This window comes from Hyperolius riggenbachi, chromosome 7 (assembly GCF_040937935.1).
Source record: "Hyperolius riggenbachi isolate aHypRig1 chromosome 7, aHypRig1.pri, whole genome shotgun sequence".
Taxonomy (NCBI): domain Eukaryota; kingdom Metazoa; phylum Chordata; class Amphibia; order Anura; family Hyperoliidae; genus Hyperolius; species Hyperolius riggenbachi.
In genome coordinates, this window is record NC_090652.1 from 41,167,891 (window position 1) to 41,190,742 (window position 22,852).

At 47.5% G+C, this 22,852-nt stretch overlaps 1 protein-coding gene across 1 annotated transcript; it reads right to left on the bottom strand.

Annotated features, from left to right (window-relative positions):
* Positions 1–500: 500 nt before the first annotated feature.
* Positions 501–20,356, bottom strand: LOC137525989 (interferon-induced very large GTPase 1-like). The gene is made up of 5 exons (XM_068247198.1): positions 20,304–20,356; positions 17,406–18,046; positions 11,992–12,046; positions 4,128–5,893; positions 501–3,178 (listed from the first exon to the last, which is right to left on the bottom strand). Exons 1-5 carry the CDS (start codon positions 20,354–20,356, stop codon positions 501–503), a joined length of 5,193 nt encoding a protein of 1,730 aa, XP_068103299.1.
* Between the last annotated feature and the right edge of the window lie 2,496 nt (positions 20,357–22,852).

Below are 22,852 nucleotides of genomic sequence, written 5' to 3' on the forward strand. Positions count from 1 at the left end.
GCCAGTTGCCCGGGAGCACTGCTGATCTATTTGGCTGCAGTAGTGTCTGAGTCACACCAGAAACAAGCATGCAGATAAACTTGTCAGATCTGACAATAAATGTCATTAACACCTAATCTGCTGCATGCTTGTTCAGGGTCTCTGTCTGAAAGTATTAGAGACAGGGGATGTAAGTATGGCTGTGCCTGCGCAGTAAGCTGGACCCACTCAAGCACAAGAAGCTCCATGCTACTGTGCAGGTGGGGTGGTACTTGCATGGCCACGCTGGTGTCTGAAGGTGTGCATGGTCCAGAACTTCCAGAGAGTTCCACCCAGCAGCAGCAACAGCAGCAAGGAGGACGTGAGAAGTCTCTACAGGATCCAGAAGATTCCCTCTTCTTCAGCAAGTATGTGTCTTTTTAGGTATGTCTTTGGCTTGGGTTCATAACTAAAGTAAATTTGCAAAGCATATAATTTTACATTGGATCTCCATGATGGCATCTTACACAGCCATACTGTTATCATTTGGTATTGAATGACTCTTTCAAACTTTCAAGAGCATTCTCTTGTGTGATTGTCTTCCAATCTTTTGGAAGCTTGGCTGGTTCTGCTTTATATTTTTCTGCAAATTCATCATTGAAATGCACAAAAATGTATTTCCAGTAATCTGAGGACTTGAGGCTGGCATCAGGTTGTATGGCCCAATCTGGATAGTACTTCCGGTACTCCTTGTATGGGTGATATTTTCCATCTGTCTCTGAATTTCTAAATCTAGCGTTAGAAACCACAGAGGTGGAACAGATTTCTGTGACCAAAGTCTTATCCATTTCCCATCTGTATCTTCCCAATCCCTCAGGTCTATGTAGAGAAGCGCAGTGCTCCTGGTGGTCACCTCCGACATTTTCACAGGGAACTTTACAGAATGGACATTGCTTCCCACAACCAATCACCTTCTTGAATAATTCCTCCTGTGGTTTCAGTGTCACACTTTTAAGAACAGATGAAATGTCCTTTAATTTCTCATCTGATAGAATCTGCTCCTTTATTGTCGGGAGATAGAAAAGGATATCCTCTGAGAATTGCTCAACATTTGCTGTATTACAGAAAGTGATCACCTTCATTTCATTCTGTGCAATGACTATTTCTGTATTCAGCAACTCACAGAACTGATCCAGGAACGTTGCAATGGTTTCTGTTTCCATACATTTCTCATTCCGTAAGACTTCCTGGACTTTCTGAATTAGAGACGATAAGAGTTTTTCTTCTAGGCGTATATGAGTTGGCGAGTTCTTATATTTTTCAATAATATGCCTATATATCCAATTGTTCACAAATTTCTCATAATCATTTATGTAACGTAAATAGTATTTAAACATGTTTTTCTTAAGCAAATATTCCAGTACGTTCTGCTGGAAAGCACTTCTACTGCTAAATATATCAGAACTTTTCATAATCTCATCAATGATCTCCTTGCCTAGATGCCTCAGAATATAATCAGTAAGGGCTGGCTTTAGGCACTGCTCACAGAATTTCTTGGCTCTGATTTGACACTCATCCTTCTCATGGAAAATGCTCTCAAATGTCGCCAGGTATTGAGGTTTTAGTTTCTCCAGACAAATTATTGGATCATTTTCTTGAATGAAGTTATCGTGCATCGTCTGAAATTCTACAGTTGCTTTTCCAAAGATGTGCAGTTTAATATCTAGAATGAAATTTTTTGTAAAATGGATTTTTTTGCTAGCTTTTTCATCAAGCGTATTATTGATCATGATGAGCAGCTCCAGGCAGTAGGTATCATTATAGTCCGCTGTGGTACCTGCCTTCTTTCTGATGTACTTTTCACACATATCTATCAAACTGGTGGCAAGATCTTTTATTTGGTCTTCTTGTTTGTTATATGGCATGTGCTTCCAAAAAGAGTCAATGTAACTGTTATCTGCCACAAATTGCTTGTCCCCCAAACCTTCCAAGCACATCACATTGTTTAGTTTTTGGTTAATTCCTCCTCCCTCTGTACCCATTTCATTTTTCAGATGCTGAAGGAGTGCTTGGCCAACGTTCCGCTTTGCTAGTACCTCCACCTGTAAACCAGAAAGTGTTCTCTTCCACATTTCTTCAAATTCTTTCTTTGGTTTCACTTTTCCAAGTTCACAATTCCTATTTCTGCAGCTTTCTAGGAGTTCAGTTATTTCTTTTTCAATACGCTGTTGTGAGGTTTTCTGGATATTCAGAATATGAAATTTTCCTTTCTGAATAGAAATTGTCTCATTGAGCTTATTAATTGCACTCCTGTCCAGTTCCTTTCTTAGGAATTTTGCACTCAAGAAGAAATCTTTTTTGTAGCGTTCGATTAAATGAACATTTTCACATTTGCTCTCAAAATATTTTCCTAGTAGATTTAAGATCGCGTTTTCTTCTTCCGACAGTAACTGTTGAAGTTTAGCTTTTAATTCTTCACAAATCTCTGTGTTCAGGTTGTCTGCAGATTCATTTCTGATATAAGTCTCTGTACTGATCATCCAGCTATGGACCTTTTTAGTGAATTCCCATTCCCAGAGGGAGTATTGCACAGACAGTTTGTTATGAGCCTCAGCCACCAGACTGTTTCTGAAACTGAAAATAAATTTCTCATGTTTCACTGCACTCCACAAACTTTTTACCCATGTAATAAAGTCTGGGATTTTGCAATTAACGTTTTCAGACTTTTGTGATCTCAAAAAATCCAGCAAATACAATTTCAGCTCATGAACATTTTCACTATAACCAAAGTTTACTGGAGCCATTGGAGGGATTCCCTGCCAGAGCCCAGGAATGTACCAGTTGTGTTTCTCTAGATCGTAGTCCATTACATGACTGAACATCGTGATTCCACTTTTCTTTTCCATTTTTGCTGCCACTTTGGTCATTTCATCCAATTGTTCCAGAAGTTTTTGCCTGTCTCTCGTGTTCTTCTGATGAGCAGATACATCACTCACATTCTGGTGTACAAACTGGCAGTTGGGTTTCTTTCCAACTTCTTTCATTCTTAGGAATGCATGGACTACAATCTGTAGAATATCTTTCATTTCTGCTGTGTTTTCCATGGCCATGTTGACTATGGTTATATCACTTAATCCAACTACCAGTGTAGCCAACTCATTGTCATGTTCATAACTGCCTTCCAAAGAGGCCAACTCTGGAGCTTTCAGACCCTCAGTGTCTATCACTAGTGTTGGGCGAAGAGTGTTCGCCACTGTTCGGGTTCTGCAGAACATCACCCTGTTCGGGTGATGTTCGAGTTCGGCCGAACACCTGGTGGTGTTCGGCCAAACTGTTCGGGGTTCGCCCGAACTGCAGAATGCATGGCCGAACATGGCCGAACAGGGCCCCTGTTCGGCCGAACAGGGCCCTGTTCGGCCGAATACTGCCCCCCTATGCCCCCTATGGGGTCGCAGGCATAAGGGGGGAGCATGCCCCGATCGCGGGGGGGGTCGGAAATTCCCCCCACCCCCTCCGCTAGCGCTCCCCCCTCTGCCCGCTTCCCCATACAAAAAGTTTTAAACAAGTTCAATAGTACCTGGCTGGTGGCACTGGCTGGCAGTGGAGTGAGGAGGAGTCCGAGTAGCAGAGTGACGTTGAGGCCGGGCAGCGGGCGGTTCAGCGCTAGTACCCTTGTGGTACTTCCGCCCTTTCTCTGACCTCACGTCCTCTGCATACGAGGGTACGCATCACGCGTACCCTCGTATGCGTCATCACGCAGAGGACGTGAGGTCAGAGAAAGGGCGGAAGTACCACAAGGGTACTAGCGCTGAACCGCCCGCTGCCCGGCCTCAACGTCACTCTGCTACTCGGACTCCTCCTCCTCCTCACTCCACTGCCAGCCAGTGCCACCAGCCAGGTACTATTGAACTTGTTTCAAACTTTTTGTATGGAGAAGCGGGCAGAGGGGGGAGCGCTAGCGGAGGGGGTGGGGGGAATTTCCGACCCCCCCCGCGACCGGGGCATGCTCCCCCCTTATGCCTGCGACCCCATAGGGCCCCCAAAATGGGCATGTTCGGGGGTCCCATTGACTCCCATTGAGTTCGGCGTTCGGGCCGAACATGCCGAACATCTGGCCCATGTTCGGCCTGTTCGGCCCGAACCCGAACATCCAGGTGTTCGCCCAACACTATCTATCACCAGGATGAACTCACATCCCAGCTCCATCTGAAAGTTCTCTTTGACACTGAGAAGAGTCATAAAGGCTCCCCGTGTGCATCTTCCACTGGCCACCGGGAACTGCAGACCAAACATGGTGTTCAAAAGAGTGGATTTCCCCGTACTTTGTACTCCCAGCACAGTTATTACTCTCATCCTGCATTGTCCTCCAGTATTTGTGTCCAGTTCATTCAAGACATCAGTTATCCACTGCAAGGGTATGTTGGATGCATCTCCATCCATAAGCTCCAATGGGAACCCTTCTATTAAGAGCTTAGCAGCAATTCCCGGAAGTCTACTGAATTGACGTATAGTTTTATTATTCACTTTTTTGCCCCCAGTAGAATATTCAGCTTCATAAAATTGCCCCAACTCCCTTAAGAAGTGTTCGATTCCTAAAGAACTGTCAGAGATTTTCTGATCCAGCTGTTTGAGTTCTAAAGTATCTGATTTACTATTACATTTCTCTTTGTATTCTGACTGCAGCAAAGAAATATTATTCCTGGCAATAGAATCCAACTCAAATTTCATCCATTTTAAGAAATAATGTTTTTCAGTGTCTGATTTGTCAGTTATTGCATCAATAAAATCCACTATGCCTACAGGAATTTCATGCTCGTATTGTTTTTGGTGCAGTGATTTACTCTGCTCTATAAGCTCGGACCGATATTCTTCTGCGCTCTTTTCCCCTTGTTTTGTCATTCTGCACAGTTCCTTCTCTATTTCTGATAACTTTTTCCACATCTCTCCCTGTAGTTTCAGAGTTTCCTTCTTATATGCTTCCACATCTTTTATTACAGAGGTAATTTTACTTGCACACTGTTTTGCTTTCTGGCATTTAGGGGAATTCTCATCAACAGAGATATGAAGCGCTTGGATTTTATTTTTGATGAGATACAGCTTTTTATCATGTTCCTGATAATTTTTTAAGAAACCCTCAATAGAATTTTGAATTTTCTTCACTAGAGCTGCATCATTGGCTGTGCTGGTTTTTGCAAGAACATCGTTTGCTATATTCATGTTTAAAATTGGCATTAGTTCTTTTATGTGTTTTGTGGTTTCGGTGGTAATTTTTTTACCTCTGTCTGGAGTAACTATGAAATAATATTTGGCCTCACTATTAATGTAGCCTGATAGCAGCCTGAATTGACTCACAGAAATGTTCTCAATGAATATAAACATAGCCGATGAGATTCGAGTCAAGAATGTAAACTGTTCTAAGTTGGACTCCAGTTCTCCTCGTAGGTTGGTCACTGCGATTGGTTCTGGGAACACATCAGATTTACCACAAGGAAAATACCAGGAAATCTCCACAAGTCCATCAGATATTTCTCTTTCAACGTTTCCTCCTTCCATATCCTCATGTATGAAGAAGTTATGATGCTGCTGGGCTGGGTTAAGAACCTGGTTCAGGATTTTAGATTTGGATAGTTTGCTTTTTCCTAGTCTGACAAAAGAAAAAATTGGCATAGAAATATTTACCATGTTTTCTTCTCTGAACCCTTTACTATCAGCTAATGACTGAGGTCTCCATCTTTTCACAATTTCCCTCATTGCCCACAACATGAGGGTGCAGTGCGACCCCTCACCAGCAGGGAGCAGCAGAGGGACAGCAAACTGACACATGGCCATTTTGGTTACAATCTCTTGCTGTAGAAAACAGTCTGAACAATGGAGAAGGACACACAGGACATCTAGAGGGTTTACAGCAGGGGCGTAGGAATAGACCCTGCAGCCCCTGCAGTTGCAGGGGGGCCCCTAGCAAGTCAGGGGCCCGGAGGAGGAAAGGCTGTCACCACCGGCGTACCTACCGGGGATGCGACTCTCTCAGCCGCAGGGGGGCCCGGCCGCCCGGGGCTGCTCTGGGGCCCGCTCACTGTCCGTGGGGGGAGCGCTGCTCTGGACCCCCCAGCAAGGTGCTCAACTGGCCGCAGCGTCTAATAGACGCTGCGCCAGTTCATTCCCCGCAGCCCCGCTTCAGCAGCCTGCATAGTCTCCGGCAGGCAGAGCAGGGCTACGGCAAGATGGCCGCCGAAGAAGCCCTACACTGGAGACTTTGTGTCTCTAGTACAGGGCTTCGGCAGCCATCTTGCCGTAGCCCTGCACTCTGCCTGTCAGCGCGGGAGATGTGCTGCAGGAGGACTCGGGGATAGAGATGGGAAGTTCGGATCTTTTCAATGATCCGGATGATTCGAATCGGATCATTGAAGAGATCCGGATCTTTGATCCGAATCTCGGATCATTTTACTACCGAAGCATTCGGGGGTGAAATGAACAGCAGGACAGGTCTGTGGGCAGGAGAAGGGGAGGGGGTGGACACACAGAGAAGGGGAGAAGTTGGACAGAGGTCAGGGAGTGGACAGAGAAGGGACAAGCAGAGAGCAGAAATGTTTGCACACAATACCCACATGCTGCAATCATATGCTTTACATGTATTTCACCTATATGGTCATCTGTATACTCTGAATGGAAACGTCTCACAGTGAAAGAAAGCATTCCCCAAAGATAAGTGCAGCTGTTTAGTGCCGAGTGCAGGAGGATCATATTACGCTGCAATCACAGTGCCTGCAAAGTTACTGAGCTGTGCTGAGCCAAAAGCTTCCAATGTGATCACTGTGCAGCACTACGGAACAGCCAGCCTATAATGGGCAGCACATTGCAGCCAGTATGTGTGCTCTACACATATCTGGCAGTGGCACCCATGTCCCCTTTCTCTCATCTACCTGTCCCTGCAAGGCTGGCTCCCATCCAACAGAGCGATCCCTGCTTCCAGGACCCCGCTGCCCGCTGAGAGGGGGCACGCTCCTGGCCCCGCCCCTTTTCCGATCCGAATCGTTCATTTTGATGATTCGGATGATCGACTCATAAAATAGATTCGGATCAAAGATCCGAATCGTTCATGATCCGGACAACACTACTCGGGGAGCTGCGAGCCAGAGATGCCGGGAGAGGAGAAGACTTCTGTCAGGTAAGTGAATTGTTTTTTTTTCACAGGTGCATTTTTTTTTCTAGTGTCTGCTGCCTACATTGTGATTTTCAGGTGTCTGCTGCCTACATTGTGATTTTCTGGTGTCTGCTGCCCACATTGTGATTTTCAGGTGCCTGCTGCCCACATTATGATTTTCTGGTGTCTGCTGCCCACATTACGATTTTCTGGTCACTGCTGCCCACATTGCGATTTTCTGGTCACTGCTGCCCACATTGCGATTTTCTGGTGTCTGCTGCCCACATTACGATTTTCAGGTGTCTGCTGCCCACATTACGATTTTCAGGTGTCTGCTGCCCACATTATGATTTTCTGGTGTCTGTTGCCCACATTGCGATTTTCTGGTGTCTGCTGCCCACATTACGATTTTCAGGTGTCTGCTGCCCACATTGCGATTTTCAGGTGTCTGCTGCCCACATTGTGATTTTCAGGTGTCTGCTGCCCACATTGTGATTTTCAGGTGTCTGCTGCCTACATTGTGATTTTCAGGTGTCTGCTGCCCACATTGTGATTTTCTGGTGTCTGCTGCCCACATTACGATTTTCTGGTGTCTGCTGCCCACATTGCGATTTTCAGGTGTCTGCTGCCCACATTGCGATTTTCAGGTGTCTGCTGCCCACATTACGATTTTCTGGTCACTGCTGCCCACATTGCGATTTTCTGGTCACTGCTGCCCACATTGCGATTTTCAGGTGTCTGCTGCCCTCATTACGATTTTCAGGTGTCTGCTGCCCACATTACGATTTTCAGGTGTCTGCTGCCCACATTACGATTTTCTGGTGTCTGCTGCCCACATTACGATTTTCTGGTGTATGCTGCCCACATTAGGATTTTCTGGTGACTGCTGCCCACATTGCGATTTTCTGGTGACTGCTGCCCACATTGCGATTTTCTGGTGACTGCTGCCCACATTGCGATTTTCTGGTGACTGCTGCCCACATTAGGATTTTCTGGTGTCTGCTGCCCACATTACGACATTCTGGTGACTGACTGCTGCCCACATTAGGATTTTCTGGTGACTGACTGCTGCCCACATTAGGATTTTCTGGTGACTGCTGCCCACATTAGGATTTTCTGGTGACTGCTGCCCACATTACGATATTCTGGTGACTGCTGCCCACATTAGGATTTTCTGGTGACTGATGCCCACATTGCAATTTTCTGGTGACTGCTGCCCACATTGCGATTTTCTGGTGACTGCTGCCCACATTGCGATTTTCTGGTGTCTGCTGCCCACATTAGGATTTTCTGGTGTCTGCTGCCCACATTACGACATTCTGGTGACTGACTGCTGCCCACATTAGGATTTTCTGGTGACTGACTGCTGCCCACATTAGGATTTTCTGGTGACTGCTGCCCACATTAGGATTTTCTGGTGACTGCTGCCCACATTACGATATTCTGGTGACTGCTGCCCACATTAGGATTTTCTGGTGACTGATGCCCACATTGCAATTTTCTGGTGACTGCTGCCCACATGGCGATTTTCTGGTGACTGCTGCCCACATTGCGATTTTCTGGCCCACATTACGATTTTCTGGTGAACACTGCCCACGTTACGATTGTCTGGTGAATGCTGTCCACGTTACGATTTTCTGGTGAACGCTGCCCACATTACGATTTTCTGGCCCACATTACGATTTTCTGGTGAACACTGCCCAAGTTACGATTGTCTGGTGAATGCTGTCCATGTTACAATTTTCTGGTGAACTCTGCCCACATTACGATTTTCTGTCCCACATTACGATATTCTGGTGAACGCTGCCCACATTACGATTGTCTGGTGAATGCTGCCCACGTTACAATTTTCTGGTGACTGCTGCTCACGTTACTATTTTCTGGTGACTGGTGCCCACATTACGATTTTCTGGTGAACTCTGCCCACATTACGATTTTCTGGCCCACATTACGATTGTCTGGTAAAATGCTGCCCACTTTACAATTAATTTACAGTGAAACGCTGCCCCATTACGATTATTTGGCACCTATGGGGGGGCCCCATCCAAATATTCGCAGGGGGGCCCAGTGATTTCTAGTTACGCCCCTGCCTCCCCTGCTGTCTCCTATCTGCCACCCTCCCCACCTGCCACTTCTATGCCACGCTCCCCTCCACTGCTAACCCCCTCTGCCACCCTCCCCACTTGCCACCTCTTATACCACCCTTCCCTGCTTTCACCTCACTGACATCTTATGCAACACTTTACAGAGTACATAGTCATGTCACCAACTGTCCTCAGAGGAGCTCACAATCTACTACTACCATAGTCATGGTCTAATGTACTACCATATTATTCTTATGTATTTATATAGCACTGGCATCTTCTGCATCACTTTACAGAATACAAAGTAATGTCACTGACTCTACTCAGAGGAGCTCATAATCAAATATTTCCATAATCAAAGTCTAATGTCTCTACCATATTATTGTGTATTTATATAACACAGACATCTTCTGCAGCACTTTACAGAGTACATAGTCATGTCACTGACAGTCCTCCACGGAGCTCACAGTCTAATCCTGTCATGGCCTAACCTCTTACCATATTATTATTATGTATTTATATAGCAGGGATATCTTTCTCCTCAGCACTTTACAGAGTACATAGACATTTCCCTCAGAGCAGTTCACAATTGAGTCCATAGCCATATTGGATAGTGGTAGCTGTCACTCTCACTCTTTCCTTTTTTGGTGGGGAGGGGTGGGCGGAGGGTGCTATCTGAATAATCAGCACCGGGTGTCAAATACCCTAGGTACGCCACTGCGAAGGAGGCGGGACGCAGACAGCGGTTGGAGAGGCGGTCTGTACGGTAGCGGGTTAGGTTGCGCTGGTATGAGAAGAGAAGTGATGGAAGAAGCTGCAGCGGAGTTGGTGAGACCATCCCCATATAAATATAGATGTGTATTTGTAGATACCTCCATTTATGTATGCACGTGGCGGGACTGCCCTTCTGGTATACACATGTATAATATATTGCTGAGACCCTCACTGTACTGTAAATATATGTTTGTGGGGATATGTGCTGCCAATCTCATAGCATTTGTGGGGAAATGTGCTGCCAATCTCCCATTTGTGGGGAAATGTGCTGCCAATCTCCCATTTGTGGGGAAATGTGCTGCCAATCTTATAGCATTTGTGGGGAAATCTGCTGCCAATCTCATAGCATTTGTGGAGAAATCTGCTGCCAATCTCATAGCATTTGTGGGGAAATCTGCTGCCAATAAGATTGCATTTGTAGGGAAATCTGTTGCCAATCTCATAGCATTTGTGGGGAAATCTGCTGCCAATCTCATAGCATTTGTGGGGAAATCTGCTGCCAATAAGATTGCATTTGTGGGGAAATCTGTTGCCAATCTCATAGCATTTGTGGGGAAATCTGCTGCCAATCTTATAGCATTTGTGGGGAAATCTGCTGCCAATAAGATTGCATTTGTGGGGAAATGTGCTGCGAATCTCATAGCATTTGTGGGGAAATCTGCTGCCAATCTCATTGCATTTGTAGAGAAATATGCTGCCAATCTGATTCCATTTATGGGGAAATTTGTGGAAAAAACAAACGTCCCTCCATGCCCGCGAAGTTGGACAGCACACTGCTAAGGTCTTGTATATTTGGCCACGCCCATGACCACACCCACATGCTGTTGTGATCGTCCTCTTTTTTGGAAATCAAAATATGGTCACCCTACTGACTGTACCATCCGTGCATAGAAACCAATGGGAAACGGAAAGCACAGAACACACTGGCTATAAAAACCTGACGTTCTACCCCACTTCCTATGCGTTTTCTAGTGGCCATTTTGGATGGGGACACATGAGCCCAGCATTTCTGGAGTGGAGCAGCAGTGACTTTGTGCTGGAGCTGTTTGGCAGTATGTGGGACGTGGAGGTGAGGCCCTACACACCTGAGGACCTGATTCTACATGTGCACCTTCTGCTGACCTCCCAGACCCCAACATTATATAGTTTGTTATCTCTTTTACCAAACCGATCCGGATCGCAGCCGTATTCATACCTGATGCAAACGGACCGGATCGGAACCGTACGGTACCGATCCGGATCCGGTCCGGTCATCCCGTCCGTTCTTTACAGAAACGCAAGTGTGAACGGGGCCTTATTGTATCTTCTCTATTTCAGTGCCTCCAAACTAATGATACCTAATAACTGGAGGTGTGTGTCTAGAAAGGTGACCCTCTTTCTTATGTATAAAAAAAAAATGGGAGGTGTGAATCTGTGTCATAACTGTTATTTTTACACCTTGTCAATAAAATGCCTTTTAAACCATCGACAGAAATTACACCTATTTTTTGATTGCATATGGCCCAGGGCAATTAATTTTTTCTACTGAGTTATCTCCTTGGAAATCGCTTTCATATTCTCTTTAAAATAACTTTCAGGCCTAATTCACAGTGGGGTGTTGCGTTGTAATGCAAGGTTAAAATCGCAATGCAGTTTTTCAATGCAACACAAAAAAAGGTGGTAACACACATTAATGCTGCGTTACCCTCGCATACAAAAGGTACAGTAAAGCATACAGGCAATGTAAAGAATACTTTTCTGTACCTGGTAACGTCTGCGTTTAGACTGCAAGCAGTGTGTTTCTATAACGCTACACGTTACAATGCAACGCTAACGTCACAGTGTGAACGTCCCATAGGATTAGCATTGCAGTAAGCCGCGTTATAAGACTTTATAATGCAGATCCGCAACGTCCCTATGTGAATAAGCCCGTAGGCATTTTACAACTGAAAAAATACCTTTACTATCTGCAAGCTTAAAAAACATTTTATTAACAAGTTTAAAAAACTGGTGTCTTCAGTGATGACAACTGGGCCCATACAGGCTCGTACTGACCCGACGGGAACTTGGGAGAATACCCGGTGGGCCTCAGGGCCTCCCTCTCCTGGCCCTGCACCAAACAGCAGGAGGCGGTAGTATTAGCGCAGGAGGGGGGGAGCTTTGTCACAAAGCGGTGGGGAGGGGGACCAACTCGCCTCTCCCTCACCTCCTTGCGATTGTTGACACTAGTGCACACCGCCCGGCATCCTCAGACAAGCGGTAGCTACACTGAAGATTCACGCAGATGTTGCCCAGTGACCGCGCATAAACAGGAAGTGACATCACTGCTCGCTTCCTTTATTTGAAGTATATGTGCCATCACTGAGTAGCGTATGCACCAATCTTCAGTGTAGCTACTGCTGGTCTGAGGATGTTGAGCGGTGTGCAGTGCCAACAAGCGAGGGAGGGAGACCCCAGGCACGAACCTTGTTGTGACGGTAAGTCATGCCTGCCTAACTCTGCACTGATGTGGACATGGACATCTCACTACCTATGGGGGGAGGGGGTAATCTGCCTAGTGGCTACCTATATTGCAGGAAGTGGGACTTGGCTACCTATACTACAGGGAGACTTGGCTACCTATACTACAGGGGGGGCTTGGCTACCTACAGTGGGTTGCAAAAGTATTCGGCCCCCTTGAAGTTTTCCACATTTTGTCACATTACTGCCACAAACATGCATCAATTTTATTGGAATTCCACGTGAAAGACCAATACAAAGTGGTGTACATGTGAGAAGTGGATCGAAAATCATACATCATTCCAAACATTTTTTACAAATAAATAACTGCAAAGTGGGGTGTGCGTAATTATTCGGTCCCCTGAGTCACTACTTTGTAGAACCACCTTTTGCTGCAACTACAGCTGCCAGTCTTTTAGGGTATGTCTCTACCAGCTTTGCACATCTAGAGACTGAAATCCTTGCCCATACTTCTTTGCAAAACAGCTCCAGCTCAGTCAGATTAGATGGACAGCTTTTGTGAACAGCAGTTTTCAGATCTTGCCACAGATTCTCGATTGGATTTAGATCTGGACTTTGACTGGGCCGTTCTAACACATGGATATGTTTTGTTTTAAACCATTCCATTGTTGCCCTGGCTTTATGTTTAGGGTCATTGTCCTGCTGCAAGGTGAACCTCCGCCCCAGTCTCAAGTCTTTTGCAGTCTCCAAGAGGTTTTCTTCCAAGTTTGCCCTGTATTTGGCTCCATCCATCTTCCCATCAACTCTGACAAGCTTCCCTGTCCCTGCTGAAGAGATGAACCCCCCGAGCATGATGCTGCCACCACCATATTTGACAGTGGGGATGGTGTGTTTAGAGTGAAGTGCAGTGTTAGTTTTCCGCCACACATAGCGTTTTGCATTTTGGCCAAAAAGTTCCATTTTGGTCTCATCTGACCAGAGCACCTTCTTCCACATGGTTGCTGTGTCCCCCACATGGCTTGTGGCAAACTGCAAACGGGACTTCTTATGCTTTCTGTTAACAATGCCTTTCTTCTTGCCACTCTTCCATAAAGGCCAACTTTGTACAGTGCATGACTAATAGTTGTCCTATGGACAAAGTCTCCCACCTGAGCTGTAGATCTCTGCAGCTCGTCCAGAGTCACCATGGGCCCCTTGACTGCATTTCTGATCAGCGCTCTCCTTGTTCGGCCTGTGAGTTTAGGTGGATGGCCTTGTCTTGTAAGGTTTACAGTTGTGCCATACTCCTTCCATTTCTGAATGATCGCTTGAACAGTGCTCCGTGGGATGTTCAAGGCTTTGGAAATCTTTTTGTAGCCTAAGATAAATTTCTCAATAACTTGATCCCTAACCTGTCTTGTGTGTTCTTTGGACTTCACGGTGTTGTTGTTCCCAATATTCTCTTAGACAACTGAGGCCCTCACAGAGCAACTGTATTTGTACTGACATTAGATTACACACAGGTGAACTCTATTTAGTCATTAGCACTCATCAGGCAATGTCTATGGGCAACTGACTGCACTCAGATCAAAGGGAGCAGAATAATTATGCACACACCACTTTGCAGTTATTTATTTGTAAAAAATGTTTGGAATCATGTATGAGTTTCGTTCCACTTCTCACGTGTACACCACTTTGTATTGGTCTTTCACGTGGAATTCCAATAAAATTGATTCATGTTTGTGGCAGTAATATGACAAAATGTGGAAAACTTCAAGGGGGCCGAATACTTTTGCAACCCACTGTATATTACTGGGGGACTTGGCTAACTATACTACAGGGCGGCTTGGCTACCTATACTACAGGAGGGGGGGGGGGGGGGCTTGACTACCTATACTACAGGGGGACTTGGCTACCTATACTACAGTGGGGGCTTGGCTACCTATACTACAGGGGGACTTGGCTACCTATACTACAGGGGGACTTGGCTACCTATACTACAGGGGGGCTTGGCTACCTATACTACAGGGGGGGGGCTTGGCTACCTATACTACAGGGGGACTTGGCTACCTATACTACAGGGGGACTTGGCTACCTATACTACAGGGGGACATGGCTACCTATACTACAGGGGGACATGGCTACCTATACTACAGGGGGACTTGGCTACCTATACTACAGGGGGTCATGGCTACCTATACTACAGGGGGACATGGCTACCTATACTACAGGGGGACATGGCTACCTATACTACAGGGGGACTTGGCTACCTATATTACAGGGGGACTTGGCTACCTATTGTTAGGAATATGGTCATGCCACTTCCTGCCTGCTGGTGGCAGCATCGTGTTGAACTCTGAACTTCCTTTATTCCACCAGCAGATGGCTCTAGAGACTTTGCAGGACCTGAACTTTCCTTGTTCCACCACTGGGTGGCTCTATGCTGGCTGGAGACAGCTCTGCCACTGCAAGGGTTGCTCTCTATGGACTTTGCTTGTCAATCATGCTGCAGGTGTGTCCTCCTTATTTAAGAGCCCTGCAAGGAGCAACCTTGGCCAGAACTTTGTGCTCGCTAGCTGGAGTATCTGGACAATCCTGGTTCTTTGGTATCCTGTATCCCTGTATCTGTTATCCTGTTTCTGAACCTAGATTCTGTCTGATCTCGTTTATTGCCTGCTCCTTGTGTACCGTGATTGCTCGATTGTTGCCGACCTATGCTTTGTCCTGACTGTGATTTTGTGCCTGCCTTCTTGTACTGCGATTGGTGTATATATTGTATATATTTGTCCTGTGTATCTGTGTGTATATATATCCTGTATATATTTAGGTAGATAGATAGATAGATAGATAGATAGGGTTTTGGGGTTTGCACCTTGCTTTGGTTGTATGGTGTGTATGTATGTGGTGGTTACGTTCTTGCATATAATTGCCACCATATTCTCTGACTGCTGTACATAGTTGTTATGTGTGCTGCTGCATTGATATTGCATAATACTGTACGCACGATTGTAAATAAACCTTCCTGCATAGTATATTCCTGTCTCAGTGTCTGTGTTGCTGCAAACTGCAATCAATCCCAGTTTCTCCGTTCAGGCTCATAACAGAAGTTCTGGCCAAGGTTGCTCCTTGCAGGGCTCTTAAATAAGGAGGACACACCTGCAGCATGATTGACAAGCAAAGTCCATAGAGAGCAACCCTTGCAGTGGCAGAGCTGTCTCCAGCCAGCATAGAGCCACCCAGTGGTGGAACAAGGAAAGTTCAGGTCCTGCAAAGTCTCTAGAGCCATCTGCTGGTGGAATAAAGGAAGTTCAGAGTTCAACACGATGCTGCCACCAGCAGGCAGGAAGTGGCATGACCATATTCCTAACACCTATACTACAGGGGGACATGGCTACCTATACTACAGGGGGACATGGCTACCTATACTATAGGGGGGGCTTGGCTACCTATACTACAGGGGGGGCTTGGCTACCTATATTACAGGGAGACTTGGCTACCTATACTACAGGGGGGACTTGGCTACCTATACTACAGGGGGGCTTGGCTACCTATACTACGGGGGAGGGGGGGCTTGGCTACCTATACTACGGGGGGGGGGGGGCTTGGCTACCTATACTACAAGGGGACTTGGCTACCTATACTACAGGGGGACTTGGCTACCTATACTACGGGGGGCTTGGCCTATACTGCAGGATAGCTTGGCTACCTATACTGCAGGGGGGTTTGGCTACCTATACTACATAGGGGGGGGTTGGCTACCCATACTACAGGGGGTGGAAACTCGGCTACCCATACTACAGGGAGGTGGGGACTTGGCTACCCATACTACAGGAGGGTGGGACTTGGCTACCCATACTACAGGGGGGTGGGGACTTGGCTACCCATACTACAGGGGGGTGGGGACTTGGTTACCTATTCTACAGGGATGGGGGGGGAATTGGCTAGCGCTACTTGATGCAGTCAGTCAGGGGCAGCTGGCAATTGCTGGCCTTGGGCAGTAAAAAGTACAAATCCGGGCCCTGCTTCTGTCCCCAGCTCTGCCCCCCACATGTTGGTTGTTCGTGCAGAGACAGCAGCCAGGCCACAAGTGGACAGAGTAGAAGGAGGTGGGGGCACCCTCCCAGCGAGCCAAACCACAATGGGACTCCCGGGAATCAGGACAGAGAAGAAGAAGTTGGGGCACCCTCCCAGTGTCTCCCTTCTCCCCAACCAGTGTCACCCTCCTCTCCTCCCCACTGTCATCCTTCCCCCGCACCCAGTTTCACGCTCCACGGTGACCCTGCTCCTCCCCACTGTCACCTTCCTCCACACCCAGTGTCACCCTTCTCTCTACTGTCACCCTCCTCCCCACCAGCGTCACCCTCTTCCCCTCCCCAGTCATCCTCCTCCCAACCTAGTTTCACCCTCCACTGTCACTTACCTCCCACCCAGTATCACCTTCCTCTCCACCGTCACCCTCCTCCCTACTGTCATTCACCTCCTCACCCAGTTGCACCATCCAGGGTCACCCTCCTCTCCACCCAGTGTCACCCTCCTCTCCACCCACTGTCACCCTCCTCTCCACCATCACCATCCGCCTTCACCCTCTTCCCCACTGTCATCCTCCTCCCCACCCAGTTTCACCTAACACTGTCACCCTCCTCCTGCTCACGGTCACCTTCCTCCCCACTCAGTGTTACTCTCCTCCCACCCAGTATCACCCTCCCATCCCACTTAGCAGTTCCACCATCCCCACCCCCACTGGGCACCCAGTGGGGGGAACATTTAATGCATTTATGTCTGAGGTAACTGCTGAGTTTAACATATGTGGGGTGATGTATGTGTATTGTACATGTGTCAGAGGTACCGTTTGACGCATTTCATGTTGCAATGTGTGGGAGGTAACCTTTATTGCATTTTAATGGGTGGGAGGTAATGTTGATCACTTTCCTGTTTGCTGCATTTCAAGTGTCGGAGGTAACGGTTGTTGCATTTCAAGTGTCGGAGGTAACGGTTGTTGCATTTCAATTGTTGGAGGTAATGGTTGTTACATGTCATGTGTCGGAGGTAATGGTTGTTGCATTTCAAGTGTCTGAGGTAATGGTTGTTGCATTTCAATTGTCGGTGGTAATGGTTGTTGCATTTCAAGTGTCGGAGGTAGTGGTTGTTGCATTTCAATTGTCGGTGGTAATGGTTGTTGCATTTCATGTGTCGGAGGTAGCGGTTGTTGCATTTCAATTGTCGGAGATAATGGTTGTTGCATTTCAAGTGTCGGAGGTAGCGGTTGTTGCATTTCAAGTGTCGTAGATAATGGTTGTTGCATTTCAAGTGTCGGAGGTAATGGTTGTTGCATTTCAAGTGTCGGAGGTAGCGGTTGTTGCATTTCAATTGTCGGTGGTAATGGTTGTTGCATTTCATGTGTCGGAGGTAGTGGTTGTTGCATTTCAAGTGTCGGAGGTAATGGTTGTTGCATTTCAAGTGTCGGAGGTAGCGGTTGTTGCATTTCAATTGTCGGTGGTAACGGTTGTTGCATTTCAAGTGTCGGAGGTAGCGGTTGTTGCATTTCAATTGTCGGTGGTAACGGTTGTTGCATTTCAATTGCCGGTGGTAATGGTTGTTGCTTTTCAATTGTCGGTGGTAATTGTTGATGCATTTCAAGTGTCGAAAGTAATGGTTGTTGCATTTCAAGTGTCTGAGGTAATGGTTGTTGCATGTCAAGTGTCAGACATAAACGGTTTCTACATTTATTATTTGATTTTCATAGTGGCTGTATTTAGTACTTTAAGGTTACTGTTGCAGCAATAGGCATTTTGGTAACTCTGGCCCACTTCCTCAGAGTTACATTAGTTAGCTCTGTTACATTAGTTAGCTCTGCCCCATCATGTTATGGCCACACTCATTGTTTTTGCTGCTCATTGTTTTTGCTGCGGCGCACTGCGTCAATTGTATGGTGTGTACCTAGCATTAAAGAGGAACTCCAGCCTAAACAAACATACTGTCATTGATTTACATTAGTTATGTTAATTAAAATAGATCGGTAATATAATCTCTCACCCACCCTGTTTTAAAAGAACAGGCAAATGTTTGATTTCATGAGGGCAGCCATCTTTTTGGTTGAAAGGAGGTGACGGAGCATGAGACGCAGTTCTAACTGTCCTGTGTGCTGATTATTCCTCCCAGTTGCTAGGCAACGTGAATAACAACATAGGAAATCCCATCATGCTTTGCACAGCATCAGGGAAAAAAAGCCCAGGCAGTTTTCTTTGATGGGGCGGAGCTTAGCTAAAAATGCTGCTAAAAATGATGCTTTGGTAAGAAAAACAAAGTTCTGATGCTGTGAAACTGTTAAAGAAATACCAAGCCTTTTCAGTTCTGCTGAGTAGATTTTTAGTCCGGAGGTTCACTTTAAGGTAGCCATACACCTAGCGATGTATGGGCAGATTTGACCAAAAGACAAATCTCTCTCTTATCGAAACTGATAAGAGAGAGTTCTGTCAACTGCCCATACACCACAGGCCGATTCCCGATTAATTTCATGCTAAAATCGGCCTTGTGTGCCTCATCCGGCGCCTCGCCGCACCGACGCTGTGCCCCCCTAATGTAAATGTCACCACGGTGCCCAGTGTAAAGTATACATTAAATGTCCACGGCCTCTGCTTTTCTCGCCTGCTGGCTTCCGGGATTCCTCCTGCATACATGTGCAACCCGTGTTGTTTCCTAGTAAGGGCATGCGTGTGTGTCGTCACACATGCGCTCTTACGAGGAAACCACATGTAGCGTGCATGTTTGGAGAGGGGAATGCACCCGGAGCAATGGAGGGACAAGCGGCAGGAAATTGCACGCCGTTCCCGCCGCGCACCTGATTGAGCAAGTCAGCACAACATCTTGCAGCATGAACGATCGAGAATGCGACCAATTTTCAACCTGCAATTGGTCGCATTGTTGGTCGGGCATGCACTTGGCGGCACCGATTTTCCTCCAATTCGATTATAATAATCTAATTGGATGGTCGTTTGGCTGCCAAGTCGGCGGATGCATGGCTACCTTCTGGGCCGGCCCGCTCATGAGGCGGGGTGAAACGTTTGCCTCAGGCGGCAAACTTCTAGGGGCGGCACCCGCCCGTCCGTGGGTGCGGGGGGGCCGGCCGCCGAGCCGGAGGGGTAGCGGGCAGGACGGGGTATTGGGCCTAGCGGTGGAAAAGGGGGTCGGACCCCCCTCCCTCGCCTGGGTCCCCCCGATCTGCGCTCCCCTCCAGCTGTAATAGGAAGTAGCCGATGCTCAATCGTAAGAGGCACGGGCGGGGAGGACTCACCTTATCCGCGTTCCAGCGTGCGCTCCACTGACGTCACTTCCTGCATCGCCGTCCACTTACAATACAGTGGGCGGCGATGCAGGAAGTGACGTCAGTGGAGCGCACGCTGGAACGCGGATAAGGTGAGTCCTCCCCGCCCGTGCCTCTTACTATTGGGCATCGGCTGCTTCCCCACCGCTAGGCCCAATACCCCCGTCCTGCCCGCTACCCCTCCGGCTCGGCTGAAATTTTTTTATAAATTTGCCTCAGGCGGCAAAAAGTCTAGGGCCGGCCCTGGCTACCTTTATTCTGCATCTTCTCTCTGCCTGTCACAATTTGCTTTTCTCACCACTTAGTCTTACTAGGGTCCCGATTCAGTTCACTTTTCCTCCTAAGTTTTCTTTTAGGTAATATTTTCACATTATACATAAAATGCCCTTTGAGCCACCAGCAAACAGGAGAATACTCTGAATAATTTAATGAGTGCTGTTTCAGAGCGCCAACATATTCGCACTCCGAGACAGAGATATAGAGCTCAGACACTGTCTGGTGCTGATCTGAGGAAGCGGGCAGGTTCTGTGAAACGCCTTGTCTTTTTATTTGTGTCTAACAATAAAAATCTTAACCTCTTATCAGGAGGTAAGACTGTTCCTATTACCTCCACTCATTACATATTTTATCACAATTGGGATGCCTCCTCTCATCTTGCATTGTCTTGCTGAAACTGACTAGCATGGGAATTGGGAGTATTCATACTGGTTTTTCACTGTCTCTTTTACTGTCCCTTCATACACGACTCCTGAATTGTACCCAAACTTTTTTTGACCATACTATGTTTTAATGCTTTACAAAGTAGCCCTTTCTGTGTATGAAAGTGTTATTTATTTTTTTACTTCCAGATAGTGAAATTCTGAGAACATGGCTTACATTCGAGAAGCATCGCAGACTATAAGATGTTTGAGAGGGAAGCTTGTAGAAATATTTGAGAAGGATGTCACTGGTTTGTGCGATGAGCTGGACTGCCTTCATCTCATATCTCTGGAGGAATACTTTGATCTCCAATATGACGGAGAAACTACTATGAAAACTGAGAAGATGATCGATATTGTACTTCAGAAAGGAGAGTTTTCGTCAGAGAAATTCCTAGATCATCTCCAGAACATGACCATGAGATTTCCTGCATTGTCCACACTGTCCTTTCCAAAAGGTGAGCAGAACCTGAGGAAATGTGTTGGTGGGAAAGGCAAAATCTAAGATAATACCAAAGGGCCATACAAATAATGAGCCCTAACATGGAAGGGGGGGGGGGAGCTAAGGGGACCTGCTCCTCTACTTAAATGCAGAGCAATGGCAGAGGAGTGTTATACTTTACCTGTTCCATGTAGCTGCACACCATACAGCTTATCACCTGGATCCCGATGCCTGTTACATGACATGCACAGGTGGCAGCCACAGGTGATAGGGTGCAGCCCATTGAGGGAAAGGGGGCAATTACCGCAGGGCCCGACTGTTCTAGGGGCACCCCTGCACCAGGGGACCCCCCAGGTGGCCTCCCCTAACTGCTCCCCATGGCCCTTTAAGTTTAGTAGTTCAGCTGCCTTGATATATCTCACCTGTCTCAGCGGCTGCTCCATCCCGATCTCCATCTTCAGCTACGCTCCCTGCTTCTTCTCTATGCCTGTTGCACGTCTAGCTAATAAAATCCCTGTGTCCCTGTGTACTCCTGTCGCTGTGAGGCTGGGTCCGTGCTTTGTTGTTAGTGCGCATGTGCGCAGCATGGACAGCCTTTGGGACAGGAGGACGGGGCCAGGGAGCCGGGTGGAAGGGTGGGTGCGCGCGTAGGGCAGACTGGTGTGCGTGGCGGGTGGACGGATGCGCATGCGGCAGACGGGTATGCGCACATACGCACTGACTGGCGGCGGTGCGGTGGCAGGACCGAGACCTAGAGCCAAACGGGCTTAGGTCAACTAGTTTACAAATAACATGCACCTGATGAAGAAGACGCAGGCAGCTGGGCTGAAGACAGAGAACGGGACATAGCAGCCGCCGGGACAGGTGAGAGATCTCAAGGCAGCTGAACTACCAAATGGGGGCCATGGGGAGCAGTCGGGAGAGGCCACCTGGGGGTCTCGCGGCCCCATTAACTGACTTTCAAGGGGGAAACAAGTTAATTTTGCCACAGGACCCCCCGTGTGGCTTAAAGGAACACTTAAGCCAGGAATGAAAAAATCAGTTTTACTTTCCTGGGGCTTCTACCAGCCCCCTGCAGCCGTCCCGTGCCCTTGCAGTCACTCACGGAGCCTCCGGTCCCCCGCTGCCAGCTAGTTTTGTTTTCGCTGACAGGCCCTGACAGGGAGTTGGCGGGCTTTCTGTGCCTGCACAGGCCTTGCCACGCGTATCCTTCTTCATGTTCCCATCCTCAATAGCGTTCTGCACAGGGGCAGGACACTATTGTGGACAGGAACACAAAGAAAAATACGCGTGGCCAGGCCTGTTGGGGCTGTCAGTGAAAACCAAACTAACTGGCGGCATGGGACCGGAGGCAAGGGACGGCTGGAGGGGACTGGTAAAAGCCCCAGTAAAGTAAAACTGATTTTTTATTCCTGGCTTAAAGAAAATCTGTACAGAAATAAAATTCCCCTTAGGGGGTACTCAGCTCAGTAGGTGGAAGCCTCTGGACCCTATTGAGGCTTCCCCCGTCCTCCTGTGTCCCAGGGCAGTCTCACTGCAGCCCACGGAACGCACAGGCGACAATTTATTGGCCTGTGCAATATTTACCTTTTCTGGCTCCGGCGGGGGCGCTGTTGCGGCTCTTCTGACGGAGATAGGTGTAAATTGCTGATCTCCGTTGGAACCGCTCTACTGTGCAGGCGCAGGAGACTTGCGCCTGCGCAGTAGAGCGGCCTGGCGGAGATCGGCTATTTTCGCCTATCTCCGTGGGAAGAGCGGATACTGCGCCTGTGCTGGAGCCAAGGAGGTAAATATTTACATCGTCGCCGCTCCGGGAGGATTTTCGCCGCCGCCGTGGGACGGAGGAGGATGGGGGAAGCCTCAATATGATCCGGAGGCTTCCTCCACCCGAGGTGAGTACCCCCCAGGGGAGTTTTTTTCATTACAGATTTTCTTTAAGTGTTCCTTTAAACCGGCTCTGATAGGCTGCACTGAAGAGGAGGAGGACCAGTCCTATAGTCAAATGCAAGTAAAATT

What these genes read in the sequence shown, in the direction of transcription:
- LOC137525989 (XM_068247198.1), bottom strand. Translation starts at nt 20,356, where the DNA reads ATGCAAGATGAGAGGAGGCATCCCAATTGTGATAAAATATGTAATGAG. An exon ending in TTCTCCCAAGTTCCCGTCGG is followed by an intron (nt 5,894 to 11,991) that starts GTCAGTACGAGC and finishes CTGCAACTGCAG; the next exon opens with GGGCTGCAGGGTCTATTCCT. An exon ending in GTTCATCCTGGTGATAGATA is followed by an intron (nt 3,179 to 4,127) that starts GTGTTGGGCGAA and finishes CACTAGTGATAG; the next exon opens with ACACTGAGGGTCTGAAAGCT.